We start from the raw sequence: 27,960 nt of genomic DNA on the forward strand, positions 1-27,960 counted from the left end.
TAGGCACTTTAACGTTGGGAGTTGGGTCATCTAGACCCACTAGACAGTGCCCTGAACCTTTTTTCTTCAATGATTTGTGATCTTCACTGGTGTCCTTGGATTACATGAAATCTTTCCACCTTTATCCACCTTTGTCATGGTAGGGAGAACATGACAATGTGAGGGTGGGGTCATCTAAGATAGCACAAGGGTTATAAAGTCGCAATTATTTTAGAATCTTGACAAGAGCAGTACAGGGAGTCGTTTTTAAAAATGCCAACAGAGAAAACGAGAAGAAATGAGGACAGACCACAGATATTATCAAAATAGACTTTATTCTAGACCTTGAGATCTGAGTAATATTACAACAGTCTGATCAGGAGGCTGCAGTCCACATAGTGAGAGACAAATTGAGTCAAATGTAGGCCAGGGGGGAGACAAAAAAAACATCTGAAGATTGGTATTTACATGTTGTGTTATAATACACCAACCATTAAAGTTGTCCCGTCTTTTTTTATTTATTTTTTTCATTTTTTTTGTTCGTTTTATAGTATGTATCTACAAATCAATCAAAATTACAAAAGTTTTGACGCGTACAAAACCTTTGAGGGCTCTCCAACATAGTAAAGATAGAAGAAAAGTTAGTACGTCGGGGAACGGAAAAGCGAAACGTGGCGTAAAAAGCTCAGCATTTAAAAACCAACATTAGAAAACACCGTTTTGCAGCTGCAACATCTGTACGGGACTGATCTGCTGGAAAAACCGTAAATGTCGATGCTGGAATGACCCCCCTCCTCCTCCAACCTAGACACGTTTAGCTAATCTGACCTGACGGTTTGGACAGGACACCGCCTCCTGTGAGGAAAATCCCAGGGATCACTGTGGAAAATGACAGAAAGCTGCACATCTGTTTTGATCAATTAAAAGAAAAGAAAAAAAAATCACAATAGGGTTGCAAAGGTTATATATTTGGCTTTTGCTCTAGTTTCCATAATTGTCTAAGTGATTGATGCTGTTGGTGAGATGCTGAAGCGCCTGCAGCCGAGCGCTTTGGAACGACTTGCTCAGACGATCCCAGCGAAGTGTGAGATCATGTCGATGCGCTACTGCGCCAAGTTTTCAAATTCGGAAACCTGCTAAAACCGGACCAAAACTGCAAGGCTCTGTGAAAATGTGCCGTAGAAACTGCAGGCCGTACGACGCTCCCAGATTCTGACAGTAAAGCAGACGCCAAACGGCTGACGTTTTTAGCCGGAAGCTCTTTAGCAAAAGCAAAACGCAACAGCTAGCATTCTTGTCGGTAAATATGAATGACGTGGAGTTTTAATCCAATTTAGGCGAACCGGCGACTGTCAAAACATCGGCTGATGGCTAAACTGAACACAGCTCTGGGTTTGAACTATAGCCTGTATTTAAAGCATCATTACAGTTGCTAGCAAAGCCGCCTGCATGTGAACTTCTGCTCTTTTGCAGTTTACTTCTTTCGAGTGTTTTGCTGTGATCCTGCTTTATAACCAAGAGGCAAAAACAGCCGTACGGACTCCCAGCACGCCGCTCTCAGAGTCTCCACAGTTGGTGTGTGTTAAAACACAAACAAGGGTCGACCACAGCAGCAACTGCGGCATCTCTGTAGCGCATGCTGCATCTGCAGTCACTGCAGGATCTGCAGACACAGTAGATGCAGCGTATGCTGCATCTACTGTGTCTGCAGATCCTGCAGTGACTGCAGGATCCACAGTGACTGCATAATCTGCAGCGACTGCAGCATCTGGACGAGGAGGCCGCCACAGAAGCAGGAAGAGCTCAGGCTTGGCTAGCTGTGCCACAGATCACCTGAAGCTCACAGAATTGCTAGCAGGACATTTGCATATTCCAAAGAAAAAGGAGTAACAACACAGACATGCGAACAAAGAGACCTCTCAGAGAAGCACTTTGAATATTCTCATCCACCCTGCTCTTCTCTCTCACCCCACGCATGCCACACGGCTGCTATAGGGTGCGGTGAAGTCCAAAAATAAACAGCACAATGTCCACGGGACACCAAATGCTGACATATGCAATGTGCACCCATCAACAGCAGAGACAAAGCTAGAAGAATCCTGAAGTTTTGGTTTGACGGAGCTCCCCTTCCTGCAGGTGTGTGGGGCGGCAGCTGGAAATGGAGAAACGCTGAGCGGACAATGAGTGCATGGAGGTGGGCGGTGGCGGGCGGGGGGCGCTCCGGCGAACCATGGCGTCTGAGAGGACTACAGCAGTGTGGCAGACAGGCAGAGACAGTCATTTGGCTATGTACACATTCGTAGTCGGTCCATGGCTGGCTCCCCCACACCAGCGTCATTTCCTCAAGTCTAGCACGCACACCTACAAAACAGGAAGACGACAAAAAAAGAAGACGGTTGCAGCCATTTGACGACACGATTGTCCCACACTATTGCTCTGAACCTTTTCCTTTCTGCAAAACAGTCTTTATTTAAAATCTCTCCACTAAGTTGTAACTATTTAAATGCGTTGAAAAAACTGGTTTGTATGCACACAAATATTTCGACAGACAACAAAAAGAAAGGACCAAGAATTTGATCCTGAAATCTGAAACTGTTCCTCGTATTGGATGGCTAAATGCTCTGCAACATGAGTTGTGGGACTGTTGCCTGGTGAAACCGGCATCTAGATGTGCACTTTTTGGGTCCTTTTGGTTCATCTAGACGATTTGGCAGGAAGAAACACATGTTTGGGGAGTGAAAAGGACAGATACAGAGCTTTAACTGGAGCATGGGGCATTTGAATAGCCTCAGCAAAGAAAAGAAATAATGCGTATTTGCATGCAAGCAGGGAACGGAGCTTTAAACCAGAGGGCAGATCCTCACAGGGGTGGTTTGAGTGAGGAAGTAACTCCTGTGCACGCGGTATTATGAGAAGCATGCCCTTTGACCTGACTACAGCAAATGCAGAAAAGACAGAAATAGTCTCAAGACTCTGTAGCTGTTTGGAAATAACAGACGGCTTCTTCCTTTCCTGTCATGGTTTAGCCTTTGATGCAACAGAAGCAGCCATAACGATGGCTGACGTCAACATCCACTACTCTATAGGAAAACTAGACTTATTGACCTCATATTCCAAACAGGAAGTACCCGCTGGATCCAAAAAGCCAAAACCCCACAGACTTATGATAAATAAACATTTACTATAACTCAGTCATAGTCATCAGAATTACCATTCTGGCTCTAATACTTTTTATTAACATCTTCTTGCTAATAATTTGGGGCGGCAGTGCTTCAGGTGGTTGAGCAGGTCGGCCAATGATCGGCGGATCGACCCCCCCCCCACTCCCCCCAGTCAACTGCCGCTGTCCCTTGGGAAACTCTGGAATGATTGAATAATGGACACATTTTAAGCACTTTGAGCGTCTGGAAAAGTCCAGAAAACTCCAATCCATCATCCCTTGTTCTATCCTAGGCACATTAACATTGGGAGTTGGGTCATCTAGACCCACTAGACAGTGCTCTGAACCTTTTTTCTTTAATGATTTGTGATCTTCACTGGTGTCCATGGATTACATGAAATCTTTCCACCTTTATCCACCTTTGTCATGGTAGGGAGAACACGTCAATGTAAGGGTGGGGTCATCTAAGATAGCACAAGGGTTAATATTATTATTATCCCTTTTTTCATGATGTTTTTGCTGTAATGCAAGTTATTGAAGTTAGAAACTTCTAACGTGCTCACTCCTGATTGGAGAGAGTGGTTGCCATAGAAATGTAGACTGGTTCCAACATGGCGACGGACATATGGCAGAAAAATGGCGACTTCATTTGGTTGGAACCGGAAGGAAGACATTTTCTATGCGCGACGTCACACGCGATTGGTCCAGTTCTATATATAATAGTCAATAGGGAAACATCTGCAAACATCGTCAACTGCCAATCTAAGGGACATCGCCCAACCCTAATAGTCAATGACTTTAAAGCAAAAGCGAGTCTCAGAAAAACCTCATTTTAGTTCAGTTTAGTTTGTTTAAAATCTCAGAAAAGGATACACTTTTTGGCGTCAAAAAGGTGTTTTTTAACTGTGACGATTTCTTAGAAAAACTATTTTCAAAAAGCTAGGATTGATTTTTTTCCAGATATCTCCTGTAATTGTTGCTACTAAAACCTTTTTATCATGTCTTAATGATAAAAAGGTTTCAGTAACAAATACAACTTCCATATTGTGGTTTTAAAAGCATTTATGAGGATGGTGCCTGTTTGGAGTTAGATATAAATAAAAACAGAGCCCAGGGCTCCAGACTGCGACCATTTGGTCGCATTTTGCGACCAAAATTTGAGAGTGTGCCACTGAATTTTACATCCAGTCGCACATGTGCTACCAGTAAATTTGCCTCCCCCACCCTCCGTATTTTTTATACATTAAACGTGGAAGGGGCACGTCAATGATCTATGAAATGAGCAATGAAATAATCAATGAGACGCGAGCGCACACACGCGCAGACAGACACACACACTCGCGCGAATACTCATGAGACTAGAGCACACGCGAGCACACACTCGCGTGTCATTGAGTGATGCCTGAGGCGGCCAATGCGTGTGAGAAGAATAGGGAAAGCCACTGTAAGTGGCTAAAATATGTGGAGGGGGCGGGGCCTGGAGACAATTGAGTGCGCGTAAACATCCGTGGGAAGGAAACGGAGACAAATATCATCACAACCTCATATGTGCATCTGAGCTATGAGCAAGCGGACTATTGATTCGTTCTTCCGACCTGCGGCTAGTGTCCCAGTGCCAGAGTGTACAGCAGGGGTCTCAAACTCGCGAAGCAAACCACGGTTCTCATGCGCGGCTGTTACGGCAGCACACCGCTCCCGTCCCGCGGGAGTCGGGGCAGCTGAGGAGAATAAATGTCCCACACGTACATGCGTGACAGCTAACGGGGCTGTAACATTAAACACGTGTGAGCGACAACAAGATTTATTCTTAGACACATTTAAAAACGTGTGGAAAATGCAACGACAGACGTGTTTAAGATGAACCAGCACCCTGGGGGGGGGGGGGGGGGGGGGGGGGGTAAAGGCGAAGCTGCAGCGAGACTGAAGGAGAACAGGAAGTTGGAGTTGTCCTTAACATTCAATTTAGTTTAATATTCCTCTCCCCCTAAGTATGATCTGTGATATTACATCTTTTATAATTATTTTAATGTTTTGTATTGGATGTAGCCTTTTTTTAATCAGTTGGTATTTTAAATTATTTTAATTGATCAGTGAACTACAAAAACCCATCAGGACACATGTCCCATAATGCACTGTTTTGTAGTCAGTACGGCAGCTTTCAGTCAGTTCAGTACTAAATTTCCAGCTGCGTTCGCTCAAGTTGGGGTCTTGCTTCCGCCCCTTTCTCGTGATATTTTTGTTTTGATTGACAGGTGATGGAGCAAAAACAAAAATATACGTCTCACACCAGATGATCTGCGCAGCGTTGAGTTCACCTGGGTGATCTCAAACACGCTTATTGTGCATCTTGGTTGCACCTATTTGGTGTAGCCAACATGTATTTCCATCCCCTAATGTTTACATACATTTAAGTATTGTTTGAAACTGTGAAATGACCGAAAGGTTACTACGGTAATCACTTTGTTACTCAAAACTTTTTTTATTCTGAATGTATGGTATTTTGTTTACTATTTGTACTGTCATGACAGCGATGGTGATGTCAGTTTACCTCGTTGTTGCATCTTCAAAAGTGCAGAATAAAATGTGACACTGAATTTGAAACAGCACATTGTAATTTCTGCATCTATTCTTAAAGTATTTATTCATAATACAGTGGAAATTAGTAGATCTGGTTAGCATGTTGATTTACAGTATGCGCCCCTAAATTTTCTGGTTGTGCCCCTAAAATTTTCAGTTGGGGGCCACAGTGCTCCTCGTGAAAAAAGTTAGTCTGGAGCCCTGGAGCCCCTTTGTGCGTCTTCATTTACATATTTTATGTTACACAGCCCAGCAGACGCTTCAGATTCAAACTAGCTCATAGGAAGCTTCCGTATGTGTGTGTTTCTCTGAAAGGGATCAACCCATCGCAGACAGACAGCATGACTTTGAAGTATCAGTAAAAAGCAGATGAACTGAAAAAGAAGTGATGCAAAAAAAAGAGCAAACCTTTCCTCTTTTTGTCCTTTCTTTCTTCCTGTATTTGTTTTGCCATTGCTGAAGACGCTTGTAGTATGCTTTCTATTATTGAAAATCACAGAAAATCGGAGCCTGAAAACACTGGTTCCTGTTTGTGATTAGCCTTCTGCCAGCATTCCTCATCCCTCAAATCTGAATGGACGAACAAGCAAAAGATTGAACTGAAAACATAGGCTTACTGTATGTTCAGCAGTGTTTGTGTTTTCTGTTCTTGTGGCGCCATCTTGTGGCACTCTGTGTCATTTCAGCTTGTGCTGTCACACGTTTAAGACCCGCTCTGATCATCTTTTTGGTTATTTTCAAAGAGGTCTTTAAACTAGGATTATGCCATTTTTAGCCAAAATGACCCTCACTCCCCCAACCTAATAGTAGCGATGCAACAGAAATGGAGAGTGATCGTGGAGCCATCCAGCAGGACAGTTCTGAGCCAGACGCTAGTTTGGACGAGGAGAGGCGTCCAGTGATCTAGTCGTCTACCAGTGGCTGCATCAGAATGGAGCAGGGAGCTTGCGGCTCTCCCAGCGCGTTCTCTACACCACAAATCCAACCATTTTCAAACGGCATCTGTCCGTCTGCTCCTGATTCACAACAATTTGACTAAAGAAATACTCAGCAATGCAATGTTAGCAGAGTTTTCTTCATTTATGTCCTCCATTGTTCCAACCCCTGGTCGTGTCTGCATGTGCGTGTTTATGTACATACGTTTGAGTTCCAGCTCCTGCACAGATGCTGACTCCGCCCCCCCTGCAGAGCTGATTGAGGTTGTTTCCAATCGCCTGGCTGGGAGGGACGCTTTAAAAGCTTTGCTCCAGTAGCAGCTGAATTCCTTAGAGGAATTTGTTTCTCCAGCCTGCCCCTGCTGTGTGCCTGGCCTTAGCCTGCGAAACCCTCTGGTTTCCCTCTTAGTTTGATTCTGGTTTTGTCCTTTTGTTACATTTACTCTTGTGGTCTTTGTTTGCATTTTGAATAATTTTGTGTTTGGCGTTTCTGTAACAGTTTTCTTGCTATAAAGCCTGAGAGTTTAACTACCATTAATCATTAATACCATTATCATTAATTCCACCTTTGGTGTTTTTTTTGTGAGTTTCCTTTAGTTTACTTGGTTTTTAATGTGCGTCGCCCGAATAAACGGCTGTGTGGCAGACTTGAACCCCGCTCGGTTATTAATTTTTTCTTTATGTTACCTATTTTCTCCCTCCTCCCAGAAGAGGGACGTAACATCCAGCATCAGAAAAATGCCATAAGAACAAAAAACATGATTTTTATTGGAGTTGGTCTTAAAAGTCTTAAAACTGGCTGTGTGACCGAATTCCCTCACTGCTCCATAACCCCTAAACGACTACACAATGCTCTGGATTTCAATCTAATTCAAACAAAAGTTCACTACTTTTCTTTCTCTCTTTCTTTTACGTCACCCATTCTCCAAATTAATATCCTTATCAGTAAGATGTTTTATGAATCCACTGTGTTCTGATGATGAAAACTGGCTGATTGATTTATAATAAATAAATTCATATACATTTTTCCACACGACAAACCATTCAAATTCAGTGCATTGTGGGAAATGACCATTTCATCCAGATTTTTGTACATATAGTGCACTAAGTAGTGAGTAGTGAGGGAATTTGAAGACATCCAAACATTTCCAATGACATAGGTCAACAGTGTTTCCAGCAGGACACTCCAACAGGCTGCAGAGAGAAAACTCACCGATCCATCCGATGCGCTGGCTCCAACTTTGTCCCCCGTGGCGTTCCAGCACACCTCAAAGATCCCCCCTGTCCCTCGGTAGCTGTGAACTAAAGCCCCCGTCTGAAGACAAAAAAGAAGGAACAGCAGAATTGGAAGCAGCCCAGACAGGAAGCGCTTCTTTTCGCCGTGAATCCGTCCGACGCAGACCTGGGTGTTCCAGATGTGGACACACTTGTCAAAGGAGCCGCTGGCGAGGTGCTTGCCGTCGGGACTGAAGGCCACGCTGTAGACCGGCTCCTGGTGGCGGGTGAGGGTGTGAATGCACACGCCCCGCTCCACGTCCCACAAACGCACTGTTGAATCGAAGGACGCGCTGCGGAAAGGAAACATAAAACCAAAGTCAGGTCTGCGGCATCAGTCAAGAAACACTTCCTGTCGGCCGGATGTGACAGGAAACTCGTGTAACGACCCTTTTAAAGAAAAAAAACATGTAATTCAACGCAAACCCTGTTGTTTCCTCAAATTTACAATCCTTTAAAATAAAACCAAAAAATCGTATTTAAAGATAAATGTGTAGCTTGAAATGATTCGTGAAAATCGTTTCTCCCCGGACTCCAAAGATATTGACTAAATGTTTGACGGAGCTCCTATTTCTCTCTGCAGTGCTTTGCTCTCATGTCACCTTCATTTTGGACTAAAATATGAACAACATTTTATTCAAGAGTTCCAGGTGTCTCCATTTACCCTTAGGGTCAGAAAATGATTGACATGGCGACTTCAAAAATGATAGACAGAAATATGACAGAACTTTCTGTCCTGGCGCTTCATGTGTTTGGGCCATCAGCTGTTGATCTATTCAGAAATCTCTTATTTGTCATTTTTATTTTTACTGCCCCCACTTGACATTTGGAGGTGGCCATCAAAGTACGCTGTGAGAAAAACAAAAACAAAACAAAAAAGATGTGGGCTGCTGTTCCACGATGAAAGCGCCTCCTTTCCTCTGGCTTTACCTGGCCAGCATCAGGTTTGCACTGGGGTTGTTGGTCCCGGGGCCCGTGGGGCTCCACTTGATGGTGTAGATTTCTTTATTGTGGGCCTGGAGGTCATGAACACACGAGTCTTGCTTCATACTCCAGATCTGCAGGCGGACAGGAGGGAGACATGAGTGGAACGGCTCGGTGGAACGGCTCGGCGGAACCGCGGTGTGGGAGGACTGACCTTCAGGGTCATGTCGTCGGAGCAGGAGGCCAGCAGGCTGCCGGTGGGATCCCACTTGATGGCGTTGACCTCATTCTAGAGAGAGGGAGGCAACGGTTGGATGAACAACAGAATTTATCCAGTTTAAAAAAATCTCTAGCAGGGCTTTAGAGTTGACAGTGTCGACTTTTTGACCCAAACAGCAGCTAAATAAAAATAAACAATGATGAAGATGACCATCAGTTAAGTTGAAACCAACAACTGTTACGTTTAGTCAAGCTAATTAGATGACATAAAGGAGAGATGAACGACTGTAATGCTGAAAAACAAGCCTTGCAGAGCAAATATGGCGGCTTCACCCTCTACTAGTCTTTGATGTGCTGCAGCCTAAAAGCTGCCGGATAGCTGGGCCAGTCGGATCAGAACTGTATCAATCTGAGGTGCGATCGCAGTAATTCACAGCCCTAAAGGCTCCCGCCAAGCCTTCCTGACAGAGCTGTGAATAGAACTTATGGGAGTGGTCACGCCCCGCAGGCGTGAGGTGGTCAGGAAGCAGAACTGTGTATTGATGCGCTTCAGGGAGCCGAGCTGTCGCCTCTGAATCCTGTCAGTTCACACAAACACCAGCCAGACGGCCTTTGAGGAAGACAGGAAGAGCACCAGGATAATGCTAATAGAATATGAAACTTCACATTCTCTTCTGGGACTTTTCTATATGGACAGAGCTCAGAACTGCTGCATTTCTGCATCCAGACGGAACGAAACGGCTGTCTGTGAGATTCCCTGCCCCCTTACTGTCACACTGCATTTTGTTCAGGAGTTCTAAACATGAACGTGGAGAAACATGTCAACATTGTGACATGCATTACTGAAATGTTCCTACAAAAAGTAGACGCTCTTTTCTTTCTGGTTCTGAGTTCTTGGTACCACTGCCTGTTGTGCACATGCCAGCAACAGAACTAACTGGAGCCGCTTGGATAAAAAGCTTTAAAACATCCAGTTTTTGCACTAAACAAGCTCTTTCACACAAAGAAATCCTGCTGTACAAAGCGGGATTTTAAATTCTAATGTCTGTTTGAATCTTCATTTTTGTATAAATGATTTGGGTATTTATTTATTATTAACATGAAAAACCTTTGGATACAGCTCAGGCTGAAGATGAAGGTCGTCCCACATTTTCCAGCCAATTTGGCAATAAATATGGTATAGGTTACTGATTGAAAAGTGTTTCATTTTAAGCCACTAGTATAAAGAAATGAACAGAAATATAGGATTCTTGAGTAAAACAATTAAAGAGATGAAAATGAGGTTTTTGGTGTTTTTAACGTGTTCTTCTAGCATTTTTCCGACATTTAAAGAAAATTAAGATTAAAATTGCATTTCTGAGTATTTCTTTATTCAAATCGTTGTAAAAAAAAAACAGGAAAAAATGCTATTTTGATGCATCCAGCTGCAGACGACTAGATCCATGTGATGGACGTCCTTGTTTTGAGCTGGCATATGGCGCAAAACTGCACAGCTAGACCGCTACTATATGGCTCGCTCTTTCTATTGGACCGGTTAGGGTTGTGAGGGGCTGGAAGCTACTGAGAGAGCGTGTAAACAGAGAGCTCTCAGCAACGGGGAGGGAAAGTGGAGCGGGGTTGATCTGGGACAATCGGCCCGCCCACAACTAATGAACTACTGTAGCTCTGCAGAGACAGGCTTTTTGATTTTGGCAATAAACAGCATGTAATTAAAAGACCACTAGCAACACTTATACAATAGATCAAAGGATGATCGGAGACGGGCCTTTAAGCTGAAAATCCAACAAAAAAAGGGTAAGAAAGTGTCAAATCAACAGCACAAGTATTTATTTTAATAACTTTGAGTGTAGAGACAGAAAATGTTGACTGTCTGCAGTCGTTAATTGCAGGTGCTTCTAATGGCCGAAGTGCAAAGGTAGAGCGGTCGACTGGAGAATCACTGATTCTCTGGTTGGAGAACCGCTGGCTCGGTTCTCGCTTTGCCAGTGTTAAAGTGTGCTTGGGCGTGTTGCTCCTGGTGGTTATAAGACGGCGCCATGTAAATCAGCAGAGCAGTGAATGGGACTGTGACTAGGAAATGCTTTGGGCTGTCGAGCAAACTAAAATAGAGCTATATTAGTATGCACTAGTCACGTTTTCCCAAACAAAGGAGTGAGTCAAGATCCAACTACAAAACCCTGAAAAGTCTCCAGGGGCCCTTTGACTCCAAGTACTTGATGTTGCATCTTAACTTCATTCAAATGACTCATCTGGCTGTTTAATTTTCCTTTAAGCCAGTGATCAATATTCCTCCCAATAACATCATTTTCAAGACCTTTTTAAGTCAAAGCAAAGAGATCCTAGTCTCATTTTTCATCAAAGTGCATCAAGAAGATCGAGAAAAAGCACACACGCGTGATCCTGTGCCAACACTTGTAGTGCGGTGCTGGGCGTCAGAGCAGTGGAGCGCTTCTGTCTACTTCCTGCTGAGCGAGCGTTGTGAGTGCTGTCATACCGTGTGTCCCTGGAAGGTCTTGACAGGTCTGTCCTGACCCAGCTTGCACACATGGATGCACATGTCGGTGCTGCAGGAGGCGAATGTGTTGTTGCTCTGCCAGTCCACGTCCAGAGCAGGAGCTGTTGAGAGACCCGGACAGCTCAGAGATGCTGCTGCTGCTGCTGCAGCGGCAGGGCGGGGGGGGGGGGGGGGGGGGGGGGGGGGGGGGGGGGGGGGCTACACAGACTGTCACCATCACAAGTAGGTAGCTCCCACAGAAAATGTAATTACGGATCAAGTCAGAGTTTTAAACACTTAGCTAACAAGTAGCTCTTCCTAAAAATTGTTCTTTTTTACAGTCAGGATAAAAAAGAGAAACAAATCAGAAAAAACAGAATAAAACACAATCGTGTCTTCATTTCCTTTGGCTGTTAAAGAAACCTTTGGTATACTTTGAGTCCCTTACTATTACTTTGGCAGCATCTATTTGGGCTTCAGTTCATTAATGCTAAACAAAACTTCAGACTTTGCTTTGTTGATCTAAAAAGCTTCAATTTCAATTTAATTCTTTGTTTTCTAGATTTCTTGTGGTTCTGATTGTTTTTCTGTGGCGTTTCCACTCCAAAGCACAAAAGAGTTTGTGATTCAGCAGCAAAATATGGTATTCATGATAATTCCACTACCATGCTTGACAGTGGATGTAAAGTGTCCGTATTAGGCTCAAAAGTCAGCATGATCCAGAAACTGTGGTTAGTTGAGAAGAAGCCATTTTATTGCCTTCACATGTAAACTGAAGCCTGCTGGAACTTTCTAAGCTTTTGGCGGTTCCTCTGCACTGCCCTGTCTGGTACTGAGAAGAACTTTCCACAACGTTCCTTCTCTGAGCAGCAGCAGCTGCCGCCTGTCAATCAGGGAGAGGTCACCAGGAAAGGTTAACTTGGGAAAGGGTAAAAGGTCTCTTTTGGTGGCTGCTGACATCTTTCCTTTGCTTCTGTAACTCACACCTGAATGCTCTGCTGTCAGACAGATAGAGCCCTGAATAAATCCATCAAGTGCCTTGGATTGGCTCACCTTTCACGGAATGAAGGACCACAATGCCTAACTGGCACTTGACCTAATTTTAGGAGACCATATGAACCGGCTCTTGTGTGTGACCTTCTGTAAAACCTCCGTTCTGACAGGTGTGTGCTTTTATTTCTTCCACACGCCTGTAGAAGATCAAACGTATCAGGCGTGAGGTAAGGAACTACTCGATGACAAACACAGACTTTTGTTTCCCTTCAGTGGCGTCTCAGCCAAAGGCAACATCTGTATAAATACTAACTGTCACTTTAAAAGTCTTCTGGAAGGAAGCGGCTGACTGCTGTCACTCACCCGAGTGGAAAGGAAACTGCTGCTTGGCTTCTCCAGTGTGAGCGTCCCAGATGATTGTTGTCTAAAAGGGACAAGAGGTTTGTTCTGTTAGGAACATGAAGTAAAGCTTGGATGAAAACGGATTTGAGAATCTGTATAAAGTAGCAGAGATCTTTTTGAAGACAAGATGACGACGGGGCTTGTCATCTTTAGCTATAGGTGGCAGGGCTGGCACGTTATGGTATTTCAAAAGAATGTCTCTGATCTTAAAGGACCTTAAAGAGACTAATGAAAATGGTGTTTTTGGTGTTGTTTTTCACATGTTCTTGAGGCATTTTACTCCCAGTGGAGGACACGAATGAAGAAAATTAAGCTTCAATTTGTGTTTCTAAGTATTTCTCTATTCAAATCATAGTGAATCAAAAGCAGACACAAAATGATCAGATTGGTGGTTTTGAAAAAACGCTAGGCGGAGCATGAGCTCCCTGCTCTGCTCCAATCAGATGCATCCGCTTGTAGACGACTAGAAATGACGTCTGAGCTGCATCACGCTCAAAACGCCACGGCTCCAACATTGCTCGCCATATTTAATGCACTGGTAATGTTAGGTTGGAGGGGGCTGTAAGCTAGAGGGAGGGTGTGAAAACAGAGAGCTCTGTTACGGGTGGCAGGAAGTGGGGGCGGGCTTTCTCTGCACCAATGCCCCCCACCCCCCACACACAACGGCAAATTTCTACTAAAATTCTGCTGCTCTGCAGCGGCCCTGTCCTAAAAATGGGCTAAAAACGCTATAATCATAATCAAAAGACCACTGGGGAAAACTTTAACAGATCAAAAGATGATTTGAGTGTTACAATAATATGACAGCATTAAATGAAATCCAAAAGTGCGTGTGAGTCATAACTGTCAGTTGATTCTTCAATGAGGAAACCATCAGACATCCACCTGAAGGCGGTTGTCAAAATGAGAAGCACGGCTGAAATCCCCACCTTACCTTGTCAACACCTGCACTCAGGATAAAGTTTCCTTTTTTATTCCACTTGAGAGCAAATATTGGGCCTTTGTGCTGACCCAAAGTACTGGCCAGGTTACCTGAAAACAAAACATTCCGTAAGAGAACAGACGGTAACAAAGTCAGACAGGAGCAGAGGAAGGAGTGGAGTGCTACCATCTTTCGTCCAGATTCTGGCGAAGCCGTCGTAGGAGCCTGTGGCCAGCAGCGTTCCCTCACTCTGGGAAACACAGAGGTTTAAATCCATGGCTCACTATCAAAACAGGGAGCTGAGAAAAATGATGGGAGATACGGATCCACCCACATTCCAGTCCAGTGAGGTGACATCTTTGTTGCTGGGGACGTCCTGCCCCCCCTCTCGGATGCAGTGTCTCAGAACCAGCTGTGTGGACCCGCCGGTGCTGTTCTCGCTCAGGTTCCAGATCCGTGCTGTTGAGTCTCCAGACCTGTTGAAGTCAACGCCGTCCAACGGCAAGTGGAGAGACTTCAGGACAACAAAGCTTCTATTGTTTTAGATACTGCAGGAGCATTAGGGCCATGAAGGAAAATGAATAAATATGAGTAGGAAGTCTTAAAATTATGGGAAAAAACTCAACAAGAATAAAGTCATTAATGTATTATTTGAAAGGTCGTAATTTTGCAAGGAAATAGTGGTGCTTTTGTCAAAACTAAAGTTGTAATTTCATAAAAATAAAGTTGCATAATTGCAAAGACAAGAAGAAAAGATAAAAGTATGACTTTTGGATTCATACTTTTGCGTTTTTTAATCAAAAGTTATGACTTTTTGAATAATAAATTTACAAAGTTATTCTCTCAAATGCATCTGAATTCATATTTGAACAACTATTAAATAAATTTACAACTTTATTATCATAAAATTTGGACTTTTTTACTCTTAATTTTACAACTACATTCCTCATATATATATATATATATATATATATATATATATATATATATATATATATATATATATATATATATTTTTTTTCTATGATGGTGTCTTTAATTCTCCGTCGTAAGAAACTGTTAATGTAAAATAATCTGTTTCATTGTACTCATTTAGTATAATACAATGCATAAAAGTTTGTGCAAAGTAGATTTGTGGAGTCAATAGATCTATTTTCACTTAGCCTGCTTTTTGAACTGTGAGTCCAAACTAAAATATTAGTTCTTAAAAATTGAATATTTCAGAGAAAAGCAGCTGTTTGCACTAATATGCAACACTTTATGTTGCATATTAGTGCAAACCTGAGATGAAATAATAAGCTGAAGAGTTGCAGTAGGTCAAAGAGCGTGTGTTATTCAGGTGTTGCCAGGCACATCTATGGTGTTTAAGGGTTAATGTAAAGGAATTTGTCTGCAATATATAAACATTATGTTAAGAACTTGTTGGAGTGAAAACTCGACTGCATGAAAACTCCAAGCAATAGAAAATAGAAATGTGGAAATAAAAAAAACACTGAATCAAGTCCAGTTGGGAATTGAACCGTGATCTGCTTTTTCTGGACTGAATCCATTCAGCAGCTTTGGCAGAGATCTGCCGTCACTAAAGTAGATGCTGACCCTGAGGCGAGCAGGTCGTTCACGGGGTTCCAGGCACAGATGAAGACCTCCGACTCGTGGCCCCTCAACACCATGGCTTTGTTTTGTGGGATCTCCACATCCCTGTCCACCTCCATCATCTCCGAGTGGTGATCTGCACGTCAGGGAGAGAGACACAACAAAATGTTTCAACTTTTCTGACCTTCAGTAACTCCTGACTGCTTTTCTGTTCCCTGTAATGACATGTTTTTCCATTAAAACCTCCCTTCATGCTTGAAATACCCCAGTTGCAACCTTTCAACCCCTCGCATCATCTCATATGTATGAACCTCTCAAAAATAAATTGGGTTTGAACCCATTTTTGTCTATCACACAGCTACAGCTGCTTCCACTGCCTTTAGTTTAACAAACAGCTATGTTGATCAAAGTTTGCTTTTTCAAAGCAGAAATGACAGAAAATATGATTTTCTTTTAATCACAGAACACCTTAACCTACTTTCTTTTAATAATGTGAAGTTGTATAGAAGAAAAACAGATTTTTGAGAAGAACTCAACACAGAAAAGACAAAATTCAGATGATTACACATTCGACTAGTTTGTAACAAGCAGGAATGCATATATATTCTCTCCTCATATGGCAGAATTCCCTTAAAACCTGACCTGCAGACGTGTCTTTTTAATGGTTGATCCCCGGTTAAACAGATAAATATTGTTGTTGTGTTTTTTACAGTGTTTAAGTAAACAGAGGGCCGATCAACGAGGGAATTTCAGTCAAGACAAACACCAAAAGGAAATGACACGCTTTGAGGAAGCAATAAAACAACTGCACTAAATCCATGAACCATAAAAACCTTGAAACATTTTTGCGCCGCAGCAAATTATGACTTAAGAGATCAACTGAAAGTGCAAGTAAACATGGATTAAATGTGTTGCATAGAAGCTGAAATAGAGGTCAGGTTGACAACAATTAGTTGTGTGTAGAAAATATTGTTTGTTTTTTTTTAAATCTGCAGCAGCATCAACAGGAGATAAATATGTTGCAGTTAATAAAGTAAACACATTCATTTGAAGGTAGGAAGTCGTCTTTTCAGTATTGATTTTGAGGTTCTTTTTATTTGTTTATCACTGTTTTTACAGTCTCTGGTGTTTCCCTGACATGATTTGCCAATATGAGACCTTGAGGTCCTCTGATTCAGACCCCTTGGTATGTCCTAAACTTAGAACCAAAACCTGCAGCAAGGCTTTATTTAGTTATTACGGTCCTCGCCAGTGGAACAGTGTCCCAGAATGCCTCAGGGCTGCAGACAGTTCATGGTTTTAAAGGAAGGCTCAAGACCTACCTTCTTAATCAGGCTTTTAGCAGAAATTCTATTTGCTATTTACATTATTATACATTATGTATTTATACGTTTTTGAAACGTATTAAATGTTTTTTTATTTATTTCTCTTTTTAATTCCCCTTTAGTGCTTTATATCCATCCATTCAGTATTCGGTTGGTTAGTATTGGCGTTTATTTCTGTTACATGGGTTCTAACTCCAGTGTTCCCCTCACAGCGATCCGACACACCAGTGATGAAGTCTCCCTGCTGGACAGGATCATTCAGTGGGATCTCCCAGCTCTCGCTTGGAAGTTTGAGTGGGCCTTTAATTATTTTTTACTTTGTGTTTCTCTTACTTTGAAGCTGTATAAATAGAACAAAACGCAAATATTTAAATAAAATGATTTAAAACATTGTTTTTTTCCATATTTAGTCATCAGGAAATCTCCTAGTTCTAAAATAAAACCCAATTATTTTTAGAAACACGGACAGGATTTTCTGCATCCATATTACTTGGTGTTAGTCCGTTCTCTCTCTTCCAACTATGTCCTGCTTTGGGACACTTTTATGAGGCCATTACTGCACGTGTATCTTTATATATAGTTTAGAAAGTTTACACTCTTCTGTCAAATTTTCTCTCCTTTTCTTTCTACCTTGTTTGCTTTCGACACAGTTGTTTGTTTTGTCGAGGTTGTTGTTTTTCTTCTGCTTCACAGAGCCTTTTCCCCATCCCTACTGTTTGGAGTTGTATAGATGTCGTAACACACATGAATGGACGTACATTTGGTTTGGATGGCGGCGCTCTCAGCTCTCACTGAGTTGTGGTTTGGCGCCTTTTTTGACTGATATGGTCAAAGCACAAATGGAGTTTGACTGAAAACCAAATTTTACTGAACCCAAATATGCAGTTGGAATCTTAGGTTGTTTTTTGTGGCTCCTGTTGGGTTTCATCTCAGAGATCCAGGTTCCAACTGGAACACTGAATTCTCTCAGACTAGCTTTGCATCCACAGCTTGGCCTCATGGTGGAGATGTAAATCTAGATTATACTTGTAAAGAACATGAAACAAGACGCCAGGGAAAACAGCGTCCTGCTTTACATCCTAAACACACAGCAGCTTTGCTTTTACAAAGCCAATTGCTTACTGGCGAGAGCGTGCGAGCCATTCTCCTCCCCGTTTGCCGCCCCCTCTCCGTTCTTGGCGTTTCCTTGGGCTGCGGCGCTGCTGCCGGCGGCCGCTTGCTGCTGGGCCAGCTTGTCTCTGTAGGCCTGCTGTCTCGTCTGCACGACATCTGGCATCACCGCATCGATGAGAGACAGCGACTCGATGGGCCGCCCATCAAAAAGGGTCCCGTCCTACACGGAAGAGAGTCAACATCCTCGGATGAAAGACGTCATGTGGTAGAGAAGGCACACCTAAAGGTGACAGCCCGATTCTTCCACACACACAACCGTAAGATGGAAACTGACCTCGTTGATGCTGACTTCAGCCTCCACATACTGCAGGCCCTTCTGAATGATGGAGATGAGGGCAGCAGGGGGCACCAGCGCTCCATTGATGTTGGACTGGCTGATGTGGCTCTCTATGCCAAAGGTGAAGGCTGAGTGAGAGAAGCCTGCAGCGGCAGAGTCAACAAGAAGTTAGCAAACTCTTCTAAAAGATCATCTACAACATCCATTATACTATTTATAGCTACTAAGTCCCTCATGATGTATTTTTCACATCACAACAAAATTACTGTAAAAATATTCAACTTATCATCTTTGACTTGTAGCAAATGTATTAGCTTGGGCACTCTAATAATAAATCGTGTTTCTGGTGTTTCTGGGGAATTTTTTTGAGGATGTAGGACATATATGAAGACAATTAGGCCCAAAATTGCAGTTTTAAGTATTTTTTTTCATTTCTTTGTTGTGAATCAGGAACAGACAAAAATAAATGTAATTTGAAAAAAAGCTTATTTGTGATGTAGAGAATACGCTGGGCGGGCCACAAGCTTCCTGCGCCGCTCCGTTGTGATGTAGACAAATAAATCCATGTACGTCTTCGTTCTCCTCCTCTGAACTCAAAACTGTACGGCTGCATAGCTCCAATATTACGAACCATTGTTGTTGCACCGCTAATGTTGGGTAGAGGGCTGTAAGCTAGCGGGAGAGAGTGTAAACAAAGAGCTCTCAGTAACGTTAAAGGGAGTGGGATTGAGCTTGCTCCACTTCAACAGTCCCGCCCAAAACTCAGTGTTGAATTTCTAATAAACTACTGCTACTCTGTAGAAACTATGTCACAGATTTTTTTATTTTGGCTAAATATGGCAGAACCATAATAAAAAGACCACTGGGAACCCTTTTACAATAGAACAAAAGATGATCACGGGGCAACATTTATGATAGAAAACTGTAAACCAGCATAATCCCATGTATGGCATGACACAGCCACAGTGTACCTGACTCTTGCAGGTATCGGTAAACCAGGAAGTTGACCTCATCGCTGCTAATGCTCATTTTTAGTCCTGGTGATTAAACCATGGGGTCAGCACTGGATAGGAGCCTGCAAAAGACAAATGAAAAAATAAAGAGTTTCAATATACTCCATGTACCGTATTTTCCGGACTATAAGTCGCTCCGGAGTATAAGTCGCACCAGCCCAAAAATGCATTATAAAGTCGAAAGAAACACAGATAAGTCGCACTGGACTATAAGTCGCATTTTGACGGAAATTTATTTGACAAAATCTGAGACCAAGAACTAGTAAGTTCCACAACCTCATATGACACAATCATAGCAGACTGTTTATCTCATAATTTCACAGTAATTCTTTCTTATACTTATTTATTTATTCCTTTCATGAAGCATCATTGTCCAACTAATACTCTGTTTTCATCCTGTATTTGTAGAATGTAGTCATTTTTATTGCATTTCTGAATCTATGAAATTATAGATCATCAATAGAATATTATGTTTTTAGCCTTCAAGATCTTACTGTAAAAAAAGGTTTGCTGATTCTCTGAGTCACTTAAACTCTTAACACTTAACATACCTCATACATCAAATTGACCCAGGAACATCATCTCTGTTCCTCACAAATGAACATAACAGGAGGGTTAACAATGTATGTATTTCAATTTATTTCTAATATAAGTCGCTGCGGAGTATAAGTCGCACCCCTTGCCAAACTATGAAAAAAGGGCGACTTATAGTCCGGAAAATACGGGTATGTATTTTTAGACCTCATATTGGTCACATGTGTCAAACTCAAGGCCAGATGTGGCCTGCCATGTCATTTTATGTGGCTCACAAGAGCATAACAGTTTTTAATTTCGTAAAATAAAAAATAATAATTGGTGTGTATTTTTTCATATCTAGGGGAAATTGGACTTGAAATATCAGATTGGGCAACATTAGGACTTAAACTCTGTCCATATAACCTAACCTGACAGAATCAAATTTAAAAGGATTTATGTTAGAGTAACAAGCAAACATATGTTTTCTATGCAACTGCAATTGGCACTTTAAAAAGTTATAATAAATAAATAATGAGTTACTTAACATTAAGGAGTAGTTACATTAATTTTTCATTACATTTAGTTACATGTATAAGTTATATCTGGCCCTTTGAGGACAGCCGCTATGCTGATGTGGCCCTCGGTGAAAATGAGTTTGACACCCCTGATATATGTCATCAAAACATCTATTAATGTAAAGAAACAAAAAGTACAGATTCTGGGGAGTGGAAGGATGTTCAACTCTCACACACATTATTATTTACTAAACAATTGGTTAGCTACAAAACCAAAAAGCCCATCAGCTCCACCATTTGAAGATAAAATGTAGGCAAAGCCAAAAATGACCTGATTAGACAGAATCAGAATGAATACTTTATTTATTCCATTTACAACAGAGCTCCTGTCATCACGTTTCTACACAGTCGATAAAGAATAGAGGGGGAAGCTATTTACAATATTCAATATCGACAGGAATTAGACAGGAAATATGTAAAATAATAACAGATTGAACAGAAACAGCAGTGTGTTGTTGCTCTCTGCTTCTGGTGGCTGCAGAAGTCTCCTGGCTTCAGGCGGGGCGCCAGTTTCCATTCATTAACCTACATCTGGAAATAATCCCAACAGTAATTGTGTCCGTCCTCCATATTTGTTCATGCAAAACCAACCATTGTTTAAAAAGGGCCTGTGTAAATAAACAGCGGATCTGGACAAAAGGACAGAACCTCTGCTGTTTGCATACTGCCAACCTGCAGCAGAAGTCAACACCTCTCTAGCAAGCACGCCAGAGGCAGAGGTCCAAGCCTAACGGAACCAAACAAGCTGGAAATCAGCAGAAGCCCTTCAGCAAGTCCTGACAGGGTGGTCAGAAAGTCCATCTAACCTCTACAGCTCAAAAATACTAATAAGACAGTCAACAATCGCACAAGTGCAATTTGTTTCATTTCCATTCATGACTGGATGACTTGAGCGGGTTGGTCGTCCACTGGACTAGACTAGCTAATCATGTCTTTGCACGGCAAGTTTTTATGAAGTTAGAAAGACTCGCCAACTTTCAACTTGGAGGTTATTCAGAGAAAGACTGTAAGGAATCAACCATAAGAAGAAAAAAACGTCTTCTTTTAACATCAAGAGACATCAGAACAACCAGGAGAAGCACAGCAGTCTAACATAAACCCCAGTTTTCTCTGTTACTTCCACTGTTTTATATTTTAGCACATTCTGTATGGAGCTTTCCCAACCAGCACGATTTGCAATACTACACTTTCAATGTAAAAGCCTCATCCCAAAATGTCTCTTTTTCTCTAAGCTAAAGTTGTAATTTCATTTAATAAAGTTGTATAGTTACACAGAAAATACAGCAGATTCAGTGAGATTCTTAGGCAGTGTGGCGTCAGTGACATGTCACTGATTCGTCTGCATTAAACAAGTATGGTGCCATTTTCTTAGTTAAAAGTTAAAAGTTTAATGAAACAGTATATTTTCAAAAAAGCAAGACTTTTTCCATGTAAGATTACAACTTTTTAAATCACAAATTACCTCTTTTTTTGGATAATAAAAGTGTGACTTTTTTAGTCATTTGTTTGCTTTTTTTAAATCATAAAGTTATAAACATTTGAATTATAGATTTTCAACTTTATTCTCTTAAATGCTTCTAAATTCATATTTGAACAACTATTAAATAAATGTCCCACTTTATTCTCGTAAAATGTTGACTGTTTTGCTCTTCATTTTAAGAGGAAACTGTAGCAAACTGTTCCAAAAATCTATTAAGGCCTTTGTTGCTCATCATCTCTGTCTGCAAATAAAATACTCCGTCTGCCATTCATGCCTAAACCCAGTTACGGTAGAGTAGGTACAGTAGGTGGCAGCGTTTACTCCTTTTTATCAAGCAGGTACCTTTATGTTCCTGGTCTGCTTACATCCAATAGCTCTTCAATTTCAACTCTAAATGGAATTGTTTTGCTTTCATGTTAGTGGGTTTCTTTGTTACGGCCTGAAAGGTCTCACAGACTATCTTTGGCCTTCGTGTTTTACCAGTAAGTTTTGGGTCATAAGCAACAATGTATTGTCCCACAACTGACGTCATAAGACGTTTCCCACTCACTCCCGCCTCTACAAACAGGTCCAGCGTTTTGTGCTCAAGAACAGAACGATGCTACAGTAACCTAAAGCTGCATTCACACCAGACGCAATTTGAGTGTCAAATCTGCGTCCCCTGCCTCTCTTTTAAGGCACATCAAATTTACTTGACGCCTGCTCTTGGCGCCTTGACGTCCCAGCTGCGGAGTAACCGCCAACGTTTTTCTGGACCTCATTCTTTGCCACATCATGGAAAACATGGATGATTTTGAGCGGGTATCTTGGGTTTAAATGTTTTGGAGAGCTCTTCAGAGGCGCCGGCAGCACATCGCCGCGTCTGGGTTGACCAGATCATTCAGTCTCTACCGGTGCACTTCAGTCCTGCAGCGGGAGCTGCACCTGGGTTACGGCTGTTTAACCGTTACTACTGTTAATACTTGATATTATTGTCTCCCTGAAAATGAGATAAACGTCATCAGCCCATGGAGCCCATGCAACAACGGCACCCGTGACGGCTCTCCCTCTGCAGGGCAGCCACCCCCCACCCCCACCCCTGCTGACCCCGCTTTCCAGGGACCGACTGTGGGACCCGGGGCAAAAGCTCAGAACTGCAGCCATCTCAGTTTCTAACCCCAAAAATTTGGAACATAGATTTTATTGTTCGATTGTAAGCTTTTGCATGCGTGCCTTCAGAACTGACAAATTATACAAAACATTTAATTAAGTTTTATCCGAAAAAACGAGCAAAAAGGCACCAAATTTTGCCAAAGAAATTATTAGTTAATAATAAAAGTTTAAGAGTTTTCACATAAGAAAATACAAAAAATACCTTAATAAATGTTTATTTTTATGAAAATGTGCTTTAAACTTAGTCATTTATTCGAAAGATTATAATAAAACTGCAGTCTGATGTCCCCTAATTATCACAAAATGTAATAGTAATTTGAAGAATCAAAATGAATAAACATAAATGTTATCGTTACTGAAATGATTTACAGACTGATGTAACTTTGAATAAGCTACATGACATATTTATGTCTCCTTCTTTAGTTCAAAGGACACAATTCACTAAAAATGGCAGTCTGTTCTTTACAATTGTGCAGGACGGACGGATTCTAACTGCAGTTTTGTGATTCCTGCCTTTCAAAGGATGGAAAAAGACGCTGCAGAATGTAGGAGTCATGTAGGGATTGTTTGTTTGTCGTCTAAACCTCTGGTAAGCTTTCCAGTTAAATATTCTTCTGTGGTTTATTTGTCTTCACATGGTCTTTCCTGTCCAAACTTTGTGAAAATGTTTTTGTAAACATTAATAATTTTATTTGCGGTGCAATTTGTCAGAGAAAGTTGGACTGATATGTGAAATTCAGCTGCATTCACACCAGCGTTCAAGCGGCCACTTTCAAACAAAAGTCTGTAAGCACCTGTAAACCTGTGCTTCTGGCTTCTGCGTTACAACCTTCACGTTCACGCGTGGCTACACAAGTTTTCAAATTCATTTTAGGGCTCTACGTACAAACCGGCGTTCACTGAATGCACGCTAACCAGCTTAACCAGCTGAGCTTTTGACTGCTCGAACACATCAAACAACTAAACTGACCAATCAGAGACTGGAATCTGGTAGTGATGTATGGACGGTGTCCTGTTCAAAACACACAAGTGCCAACTTCTGTGAGATTAATAATTGTGTTTTTTTGGCCCGGCCAGAATTCTATGACACCAAGCCTTTCAAATATCAGAATGGAACTGTGAGAGAAAAAACCTGGAGCAAGATTCACAAGATTTGCACCATTTTGATATTTTGCACCAAACCTCTCCCAACTGTAGGTGGCGGACAGGCGCTGGTTAACAGTAAAAACACTGTTTACCAAAAAGAGAAAGAAGCCATACTCTGTCGCTCCGCAGTGGTCCGGTGTGAACATCACGGGCTGAATGCCCATTCATAAATGAGCGTTCTTAAACGCATCACACATGCCTAGTGTGAATGTAGCATTACATGTTTGCAGTAAGAACTTAAGCCTGCGGCTTATCAAAACCATTCAACACAGCAGATAGGTTGTGTTCTGACAGTGGCATACTTACCCATGTGATCAAGATGTCCTCAGAGACGCGTCATGGCTCTGCTGACTTTAAGCCCTAAAAAGACAAGGAAAAGATCAGGATATGAATGCACACCACCTAAGGGTCTCCGCACACACTGGAGAGGTTGCAGACGACACATTAATAGCACACCCTCTTGGACATACAATAACTATTCAAGCGTTACGCAATCAATGCGAATCAGCAGATTTACAAAGAAGTTGTAACTAAAACAGCTCCACGTGTCAGAGTGGTTAAGGGTGAGCATGAACACACATGGACGTAAATTTCTCTTATTCCTGTCCTTAGGCTTTCCAAACTAATGGTGTTTGTTTATTTAGGGTCACGTGTCAAAGAACTTCTCAGAAATTCAATTTTAAGCTATTTTTTTTTAATATATGTCACCCATCATCAGAAAAATGCTACAAGAACGTGTTAAAAACACAATTTTTATCTGAATGGGTCTCCCAAACCTACACCTGGGCTAACCTTGAAAGGATGTGACCACGAGACCCGTGTTGGTCAAACTATGTAGGTGTTAGCCATGCTGTGAACAAAAAAGTTACCTTCATTTTGGCATCACAGACAGCAGACACACTTACACTTATGTCTGCGGTACACATCTGATTAATAATGCAGACGGACAAAACTGAGTGCTGTCTCGCCTGTGATGATTTCTGCCTATTTCATTCATTCATTTTTTTTTTCTGTACCGCTTTGTCCCTTTCGGGGTCACGGGGCTGCCGGAGCCTATCCCGGCTACTTGGGCGTAGGCAGGGGATGCCCTGGACAGGTCGCCAGTCTGTCGCAGGGTAGAACATCCACAATCACACACCCATGCACTCTCACACTCACACCTATGGACAATTTAGAGTTGCCAATTAACCTATGGAGCATGTTTTTGGACAGTGGGAGGAAGCCGGAGATCCCGGAGAAAACCCACGCATGCACGGGGAGAACATGCAAACTCCACACAGAAAGGTCCCCCATTGATGTATTTTTCATGTCCCCCAGCTGGGACTTGAACCAGGGGCCTTCTTGCTGTGAGGCAAGAGCGCTAACCACTGCGCCACCGTGCAGCCCCTTTCTGTCTATTTCCCATTGTCTATACCCATCAGGGGGGTTGTGTGTAGGTCTTTAATTTTCGTGCTTGTTTTTATATTATTTACTTTTTTTTATGTTAAGCACTTTGTGTTATGTTTTATAGGAAGAGTGCTATATGGGTAAAGTTTGATTTGATGATTTGAATGCTGAACAAACTGAACAAACAAAAATGACAAAGGAAAATCCATTTAGTGAAGCCATGTTGATGTTCAAAGTAAAGATAATCAGATATTAATAAATCATTTTTTAACCTACTTAGAAAGTCTGATAAATAACCGTCAGTAACATTTGTTTAAACAGAATTTACTGAGCATTGTTGCAGCATCCTGTGTTTGTGCAGCATCATGCGGCTGTTCAAGTGTCCTGTTTTAACCTCACAAACGGCGCCCCGCCAACTCGGCTGTGTCAACCTTCAGAGAGGTCACTAAAACCGAAAGCAAAGCAACCTCATTGCAGTGCAGCCGTGTTTAACGCAGCACAGTACGGCCGAAAATGTAATCTGGACTTGTGTTTCTCTTTCCTGTCCTCCTAGACCTAACTGGTTTTGCTGGAGGTTTCTTTCCTGTTCCTTTATTTAATTATTTCTAAGGGGGTTGTTCCGCTCTTCAATTGCCTCCATTGCTTGATAAATACAGCCGATTACACCAAATATCATTTCATGTAATCTATAGATTACCTACTTGCGATTACTCCATTGGACTTTGTAACTTATCCTTTTGCCATAGATAAACTCACTATATGTTGTTTTCTAAAAGTTGTTATCTGACTGATTGCTTCCCTGATTTTTAGGCCTGTACGCGGTCGCTGCAACAACCGAATTTCCCAAGCTTGGATCAATTAAGTATTTTCATCTTTATCTAATCTAAAAAAAAAAAAAAATAATTAAAATAATTCAGTCTGATTTATTTTTAAGTTCAATTTGACGTAAAGGACCTTAAAAGATTCCGATTTAGAGGGATTATATCAACTATAAATTATTTTCGGTTTTCTTTTAAGATATATTTGGCAGTGATTTGACATTTACAGACCGAATTATTTGATCGGAATCAAACTGAAACAATCTGGGTTGTAGTACAAAAAGATGAAAAATGTCAACAGAACTGTGGATAACAGGGTTTCAAGCCAAAGTACTTTCATTGTAACTAACTAACTAGTAACTACTTTCTTAGTAAACTCATTGGCCCAATTGTGGGCCGGGCTGATTTTCCCAAAGCATCCTATTTATGAATCCTTAACAAATATTTAATGCACTTATAATGGCAGATTGAGCAAAACGCCTGTGAGTATTGTAAAAATAAAACAAAAAATAAATGGGCACAGGTGTCATCAACCACGTTAATCTGAGCTCATGATCAGCATGCACTACATTTCGAAAACCCCGCGTCTCTTGCTAAGTATGTGAAAGTTCACCAGTAATAAAAGGCGGGACGGCTCATTCGTGACAGACCGAAAGCGTTAGCTTGCCGGCCACCATTCGTGCTCTCATGATTTACTCAGGCATGGCGGTGGCCGTAGCCGTCAGCTCACACGCCAGTCAGGCGAGACTGACTACAGTTTGGTTGGCGTGATGCAGGTCACCGAAACGCACCACATTATCAGCAGTTATGTTTACATTAGTTTGTTTGTTTTACACTCGTGTTTTACGCCAATTTTAACTCATCTTATCTCTATAATTGTGCCGTAAACTCGCCAAGCGTTCACCACTTCACACTTTCCAGCAAGCTACCTAGCTAAACCTAGCATGCTAAGCTAATGACAGTGTAGTTACAATCTCATACCTGCGTGGATAAAAACCTCTCAATGGGTGATATCTTCCACGTCTCTCGTGCCCCAGTCAGATCATATTATCGCTTTAATTGATAGCGTTAATTGAAGTTTTGGGACATATATTAACTATGGTAAAGGTGAAATTTATTAAAGCTAAAGCCCGGCGGTAAGAAGCCAGCAAAGGCTTCAGACGGTACAGTGGTGACCTGGCATGCGAAAGCGAGCCGCCTGTAACTACGGTTATTTCAAAGCGCGACTCGCTATAGCTTAATTTACAGACAAAAATAACCCGTTTCTTCGAAGGTAGAACCTATATTGTATGTCTTCTTGACTAAAGAGCACGTTTGGCTATGCACATAGAGACAGTGATTCGCTTTCGGCGACTATAATAGACTATAACGCTAAAATGGCAACTAACCTATTTTTTTCCCCAAAACAGGTTGTTCAGCAGAATCTCTAAAGGCGGTCCTCTGTCGTTGGTTTAAAAAAAATTCTTCTTGGTTACACAACAGAGCGGAGCGACAATTCTTTCCCCCCCTCGTGGAAACGGATCGACGAGACGCAAACAAATAAATAAATAAGGCCGCGAGAAGTTTGTCACGCTGCCAAGTACCAGTCATAACAGTGCCCATCCCCCACTACGCCTCCTTTTCGCT

The 27,960-nt window shown here is 41.9% G+C and overlaps 1 protein-coding gene across 2 annotated transcripts; it reads right to left on the bottom strand.

Moving 5' to 3' along the window:
- Nucleotides 1-295: 295 nt before the first annotated feature.
- On the bottom strand, nucleotides 296-27,957 carry tbl1xr1b (TBL1X/Y related 1b). Of its 2 annotated transcripts, none has more exons than XM_023965075.2 (16): nucleotides 27,723-27,957; nucleotides 24,437-24,490; nucleotides 19,220-19,323; nucleotides 18,246-18,391; nucleotides 17,921-18,131; nucleotides 15,477-15,609; nucleotides 14,215-14,356; nucleotides 14,067-14,130; nucleotides 13,893-13,990; nucleotides 12,920-12,980; nucleotides 11,564-11,685; nucleotides 9,065-9,139; nucleotides 8,857-8,984; nucleotides 8,054-8,219; nucleotides 7,865-7,966; nucleotides 296-2,340 (listed from the first exon to the last, which is right to left on the bottom strand). In XM_023965075.2, exons 3-16 carry the CDS (start codon nucleotides 19,275-19,277, stop codon nucleotides 2,314-2,316), a joined length of 1,533 nt encoding a protein of 510 aa, XP_023820843.1. In that variant the 5' UTR covers nucleotides 19,278-19,323; nucleotides 24,437-24,490; nucleotides 27,723-27,957; the 3' UTR covers nucleotides 296-2,313. The 2 variants fall into 2 exon arrangements, with proteins under 2 accessions (XP_023820843.1, XP_023820842.1); XM_023965074.2 differs by having other exon boundaries at nucleotides 27,316-27,944.
- Nucleotides 27,958-27,960: the final 3 nt, after the last annotated feature.

The sequence above is a fragment of the Oryzias latipes genome, chromosome 17, assembly GCF_053564925.1.
Source record: "Oryzias latipes strain Hd-rR chromosome 17, Olatipes_Hd-rR_3.1".
NCBI lineage: Eukaryota > Metazoa > Chordata > Actinopteri > Beloniformes > Adrianichthyidae > Oryzias > Oryzias latipes.

Excerpts from the sequence above, each read along its gene's own strand:
- tbl1xr1b (XM_023965075.2), bottom strand. The coding sequence starts at position 19,277 with ATGAGCATTAGCAGCGATGAGGTCAACTTCCTGGTTTACCGATACCTG. Across the intron at positions 14,131-14,214 it reads TCACCTCACTGGACTGGAAT|AGTGAGGGAACGCTGCTGGC; the intron begins GTGGGTGGATCC and ends TGTGTTTCCCAG. Across the intron at positions 11,686-12,919 it reads GCAGTTTCCTTTCCACTCGG|CTCCTGCTCTGGACGTGGAC; the intron begins GTGAGTGACAGC and ends GTCTCTCAACAG.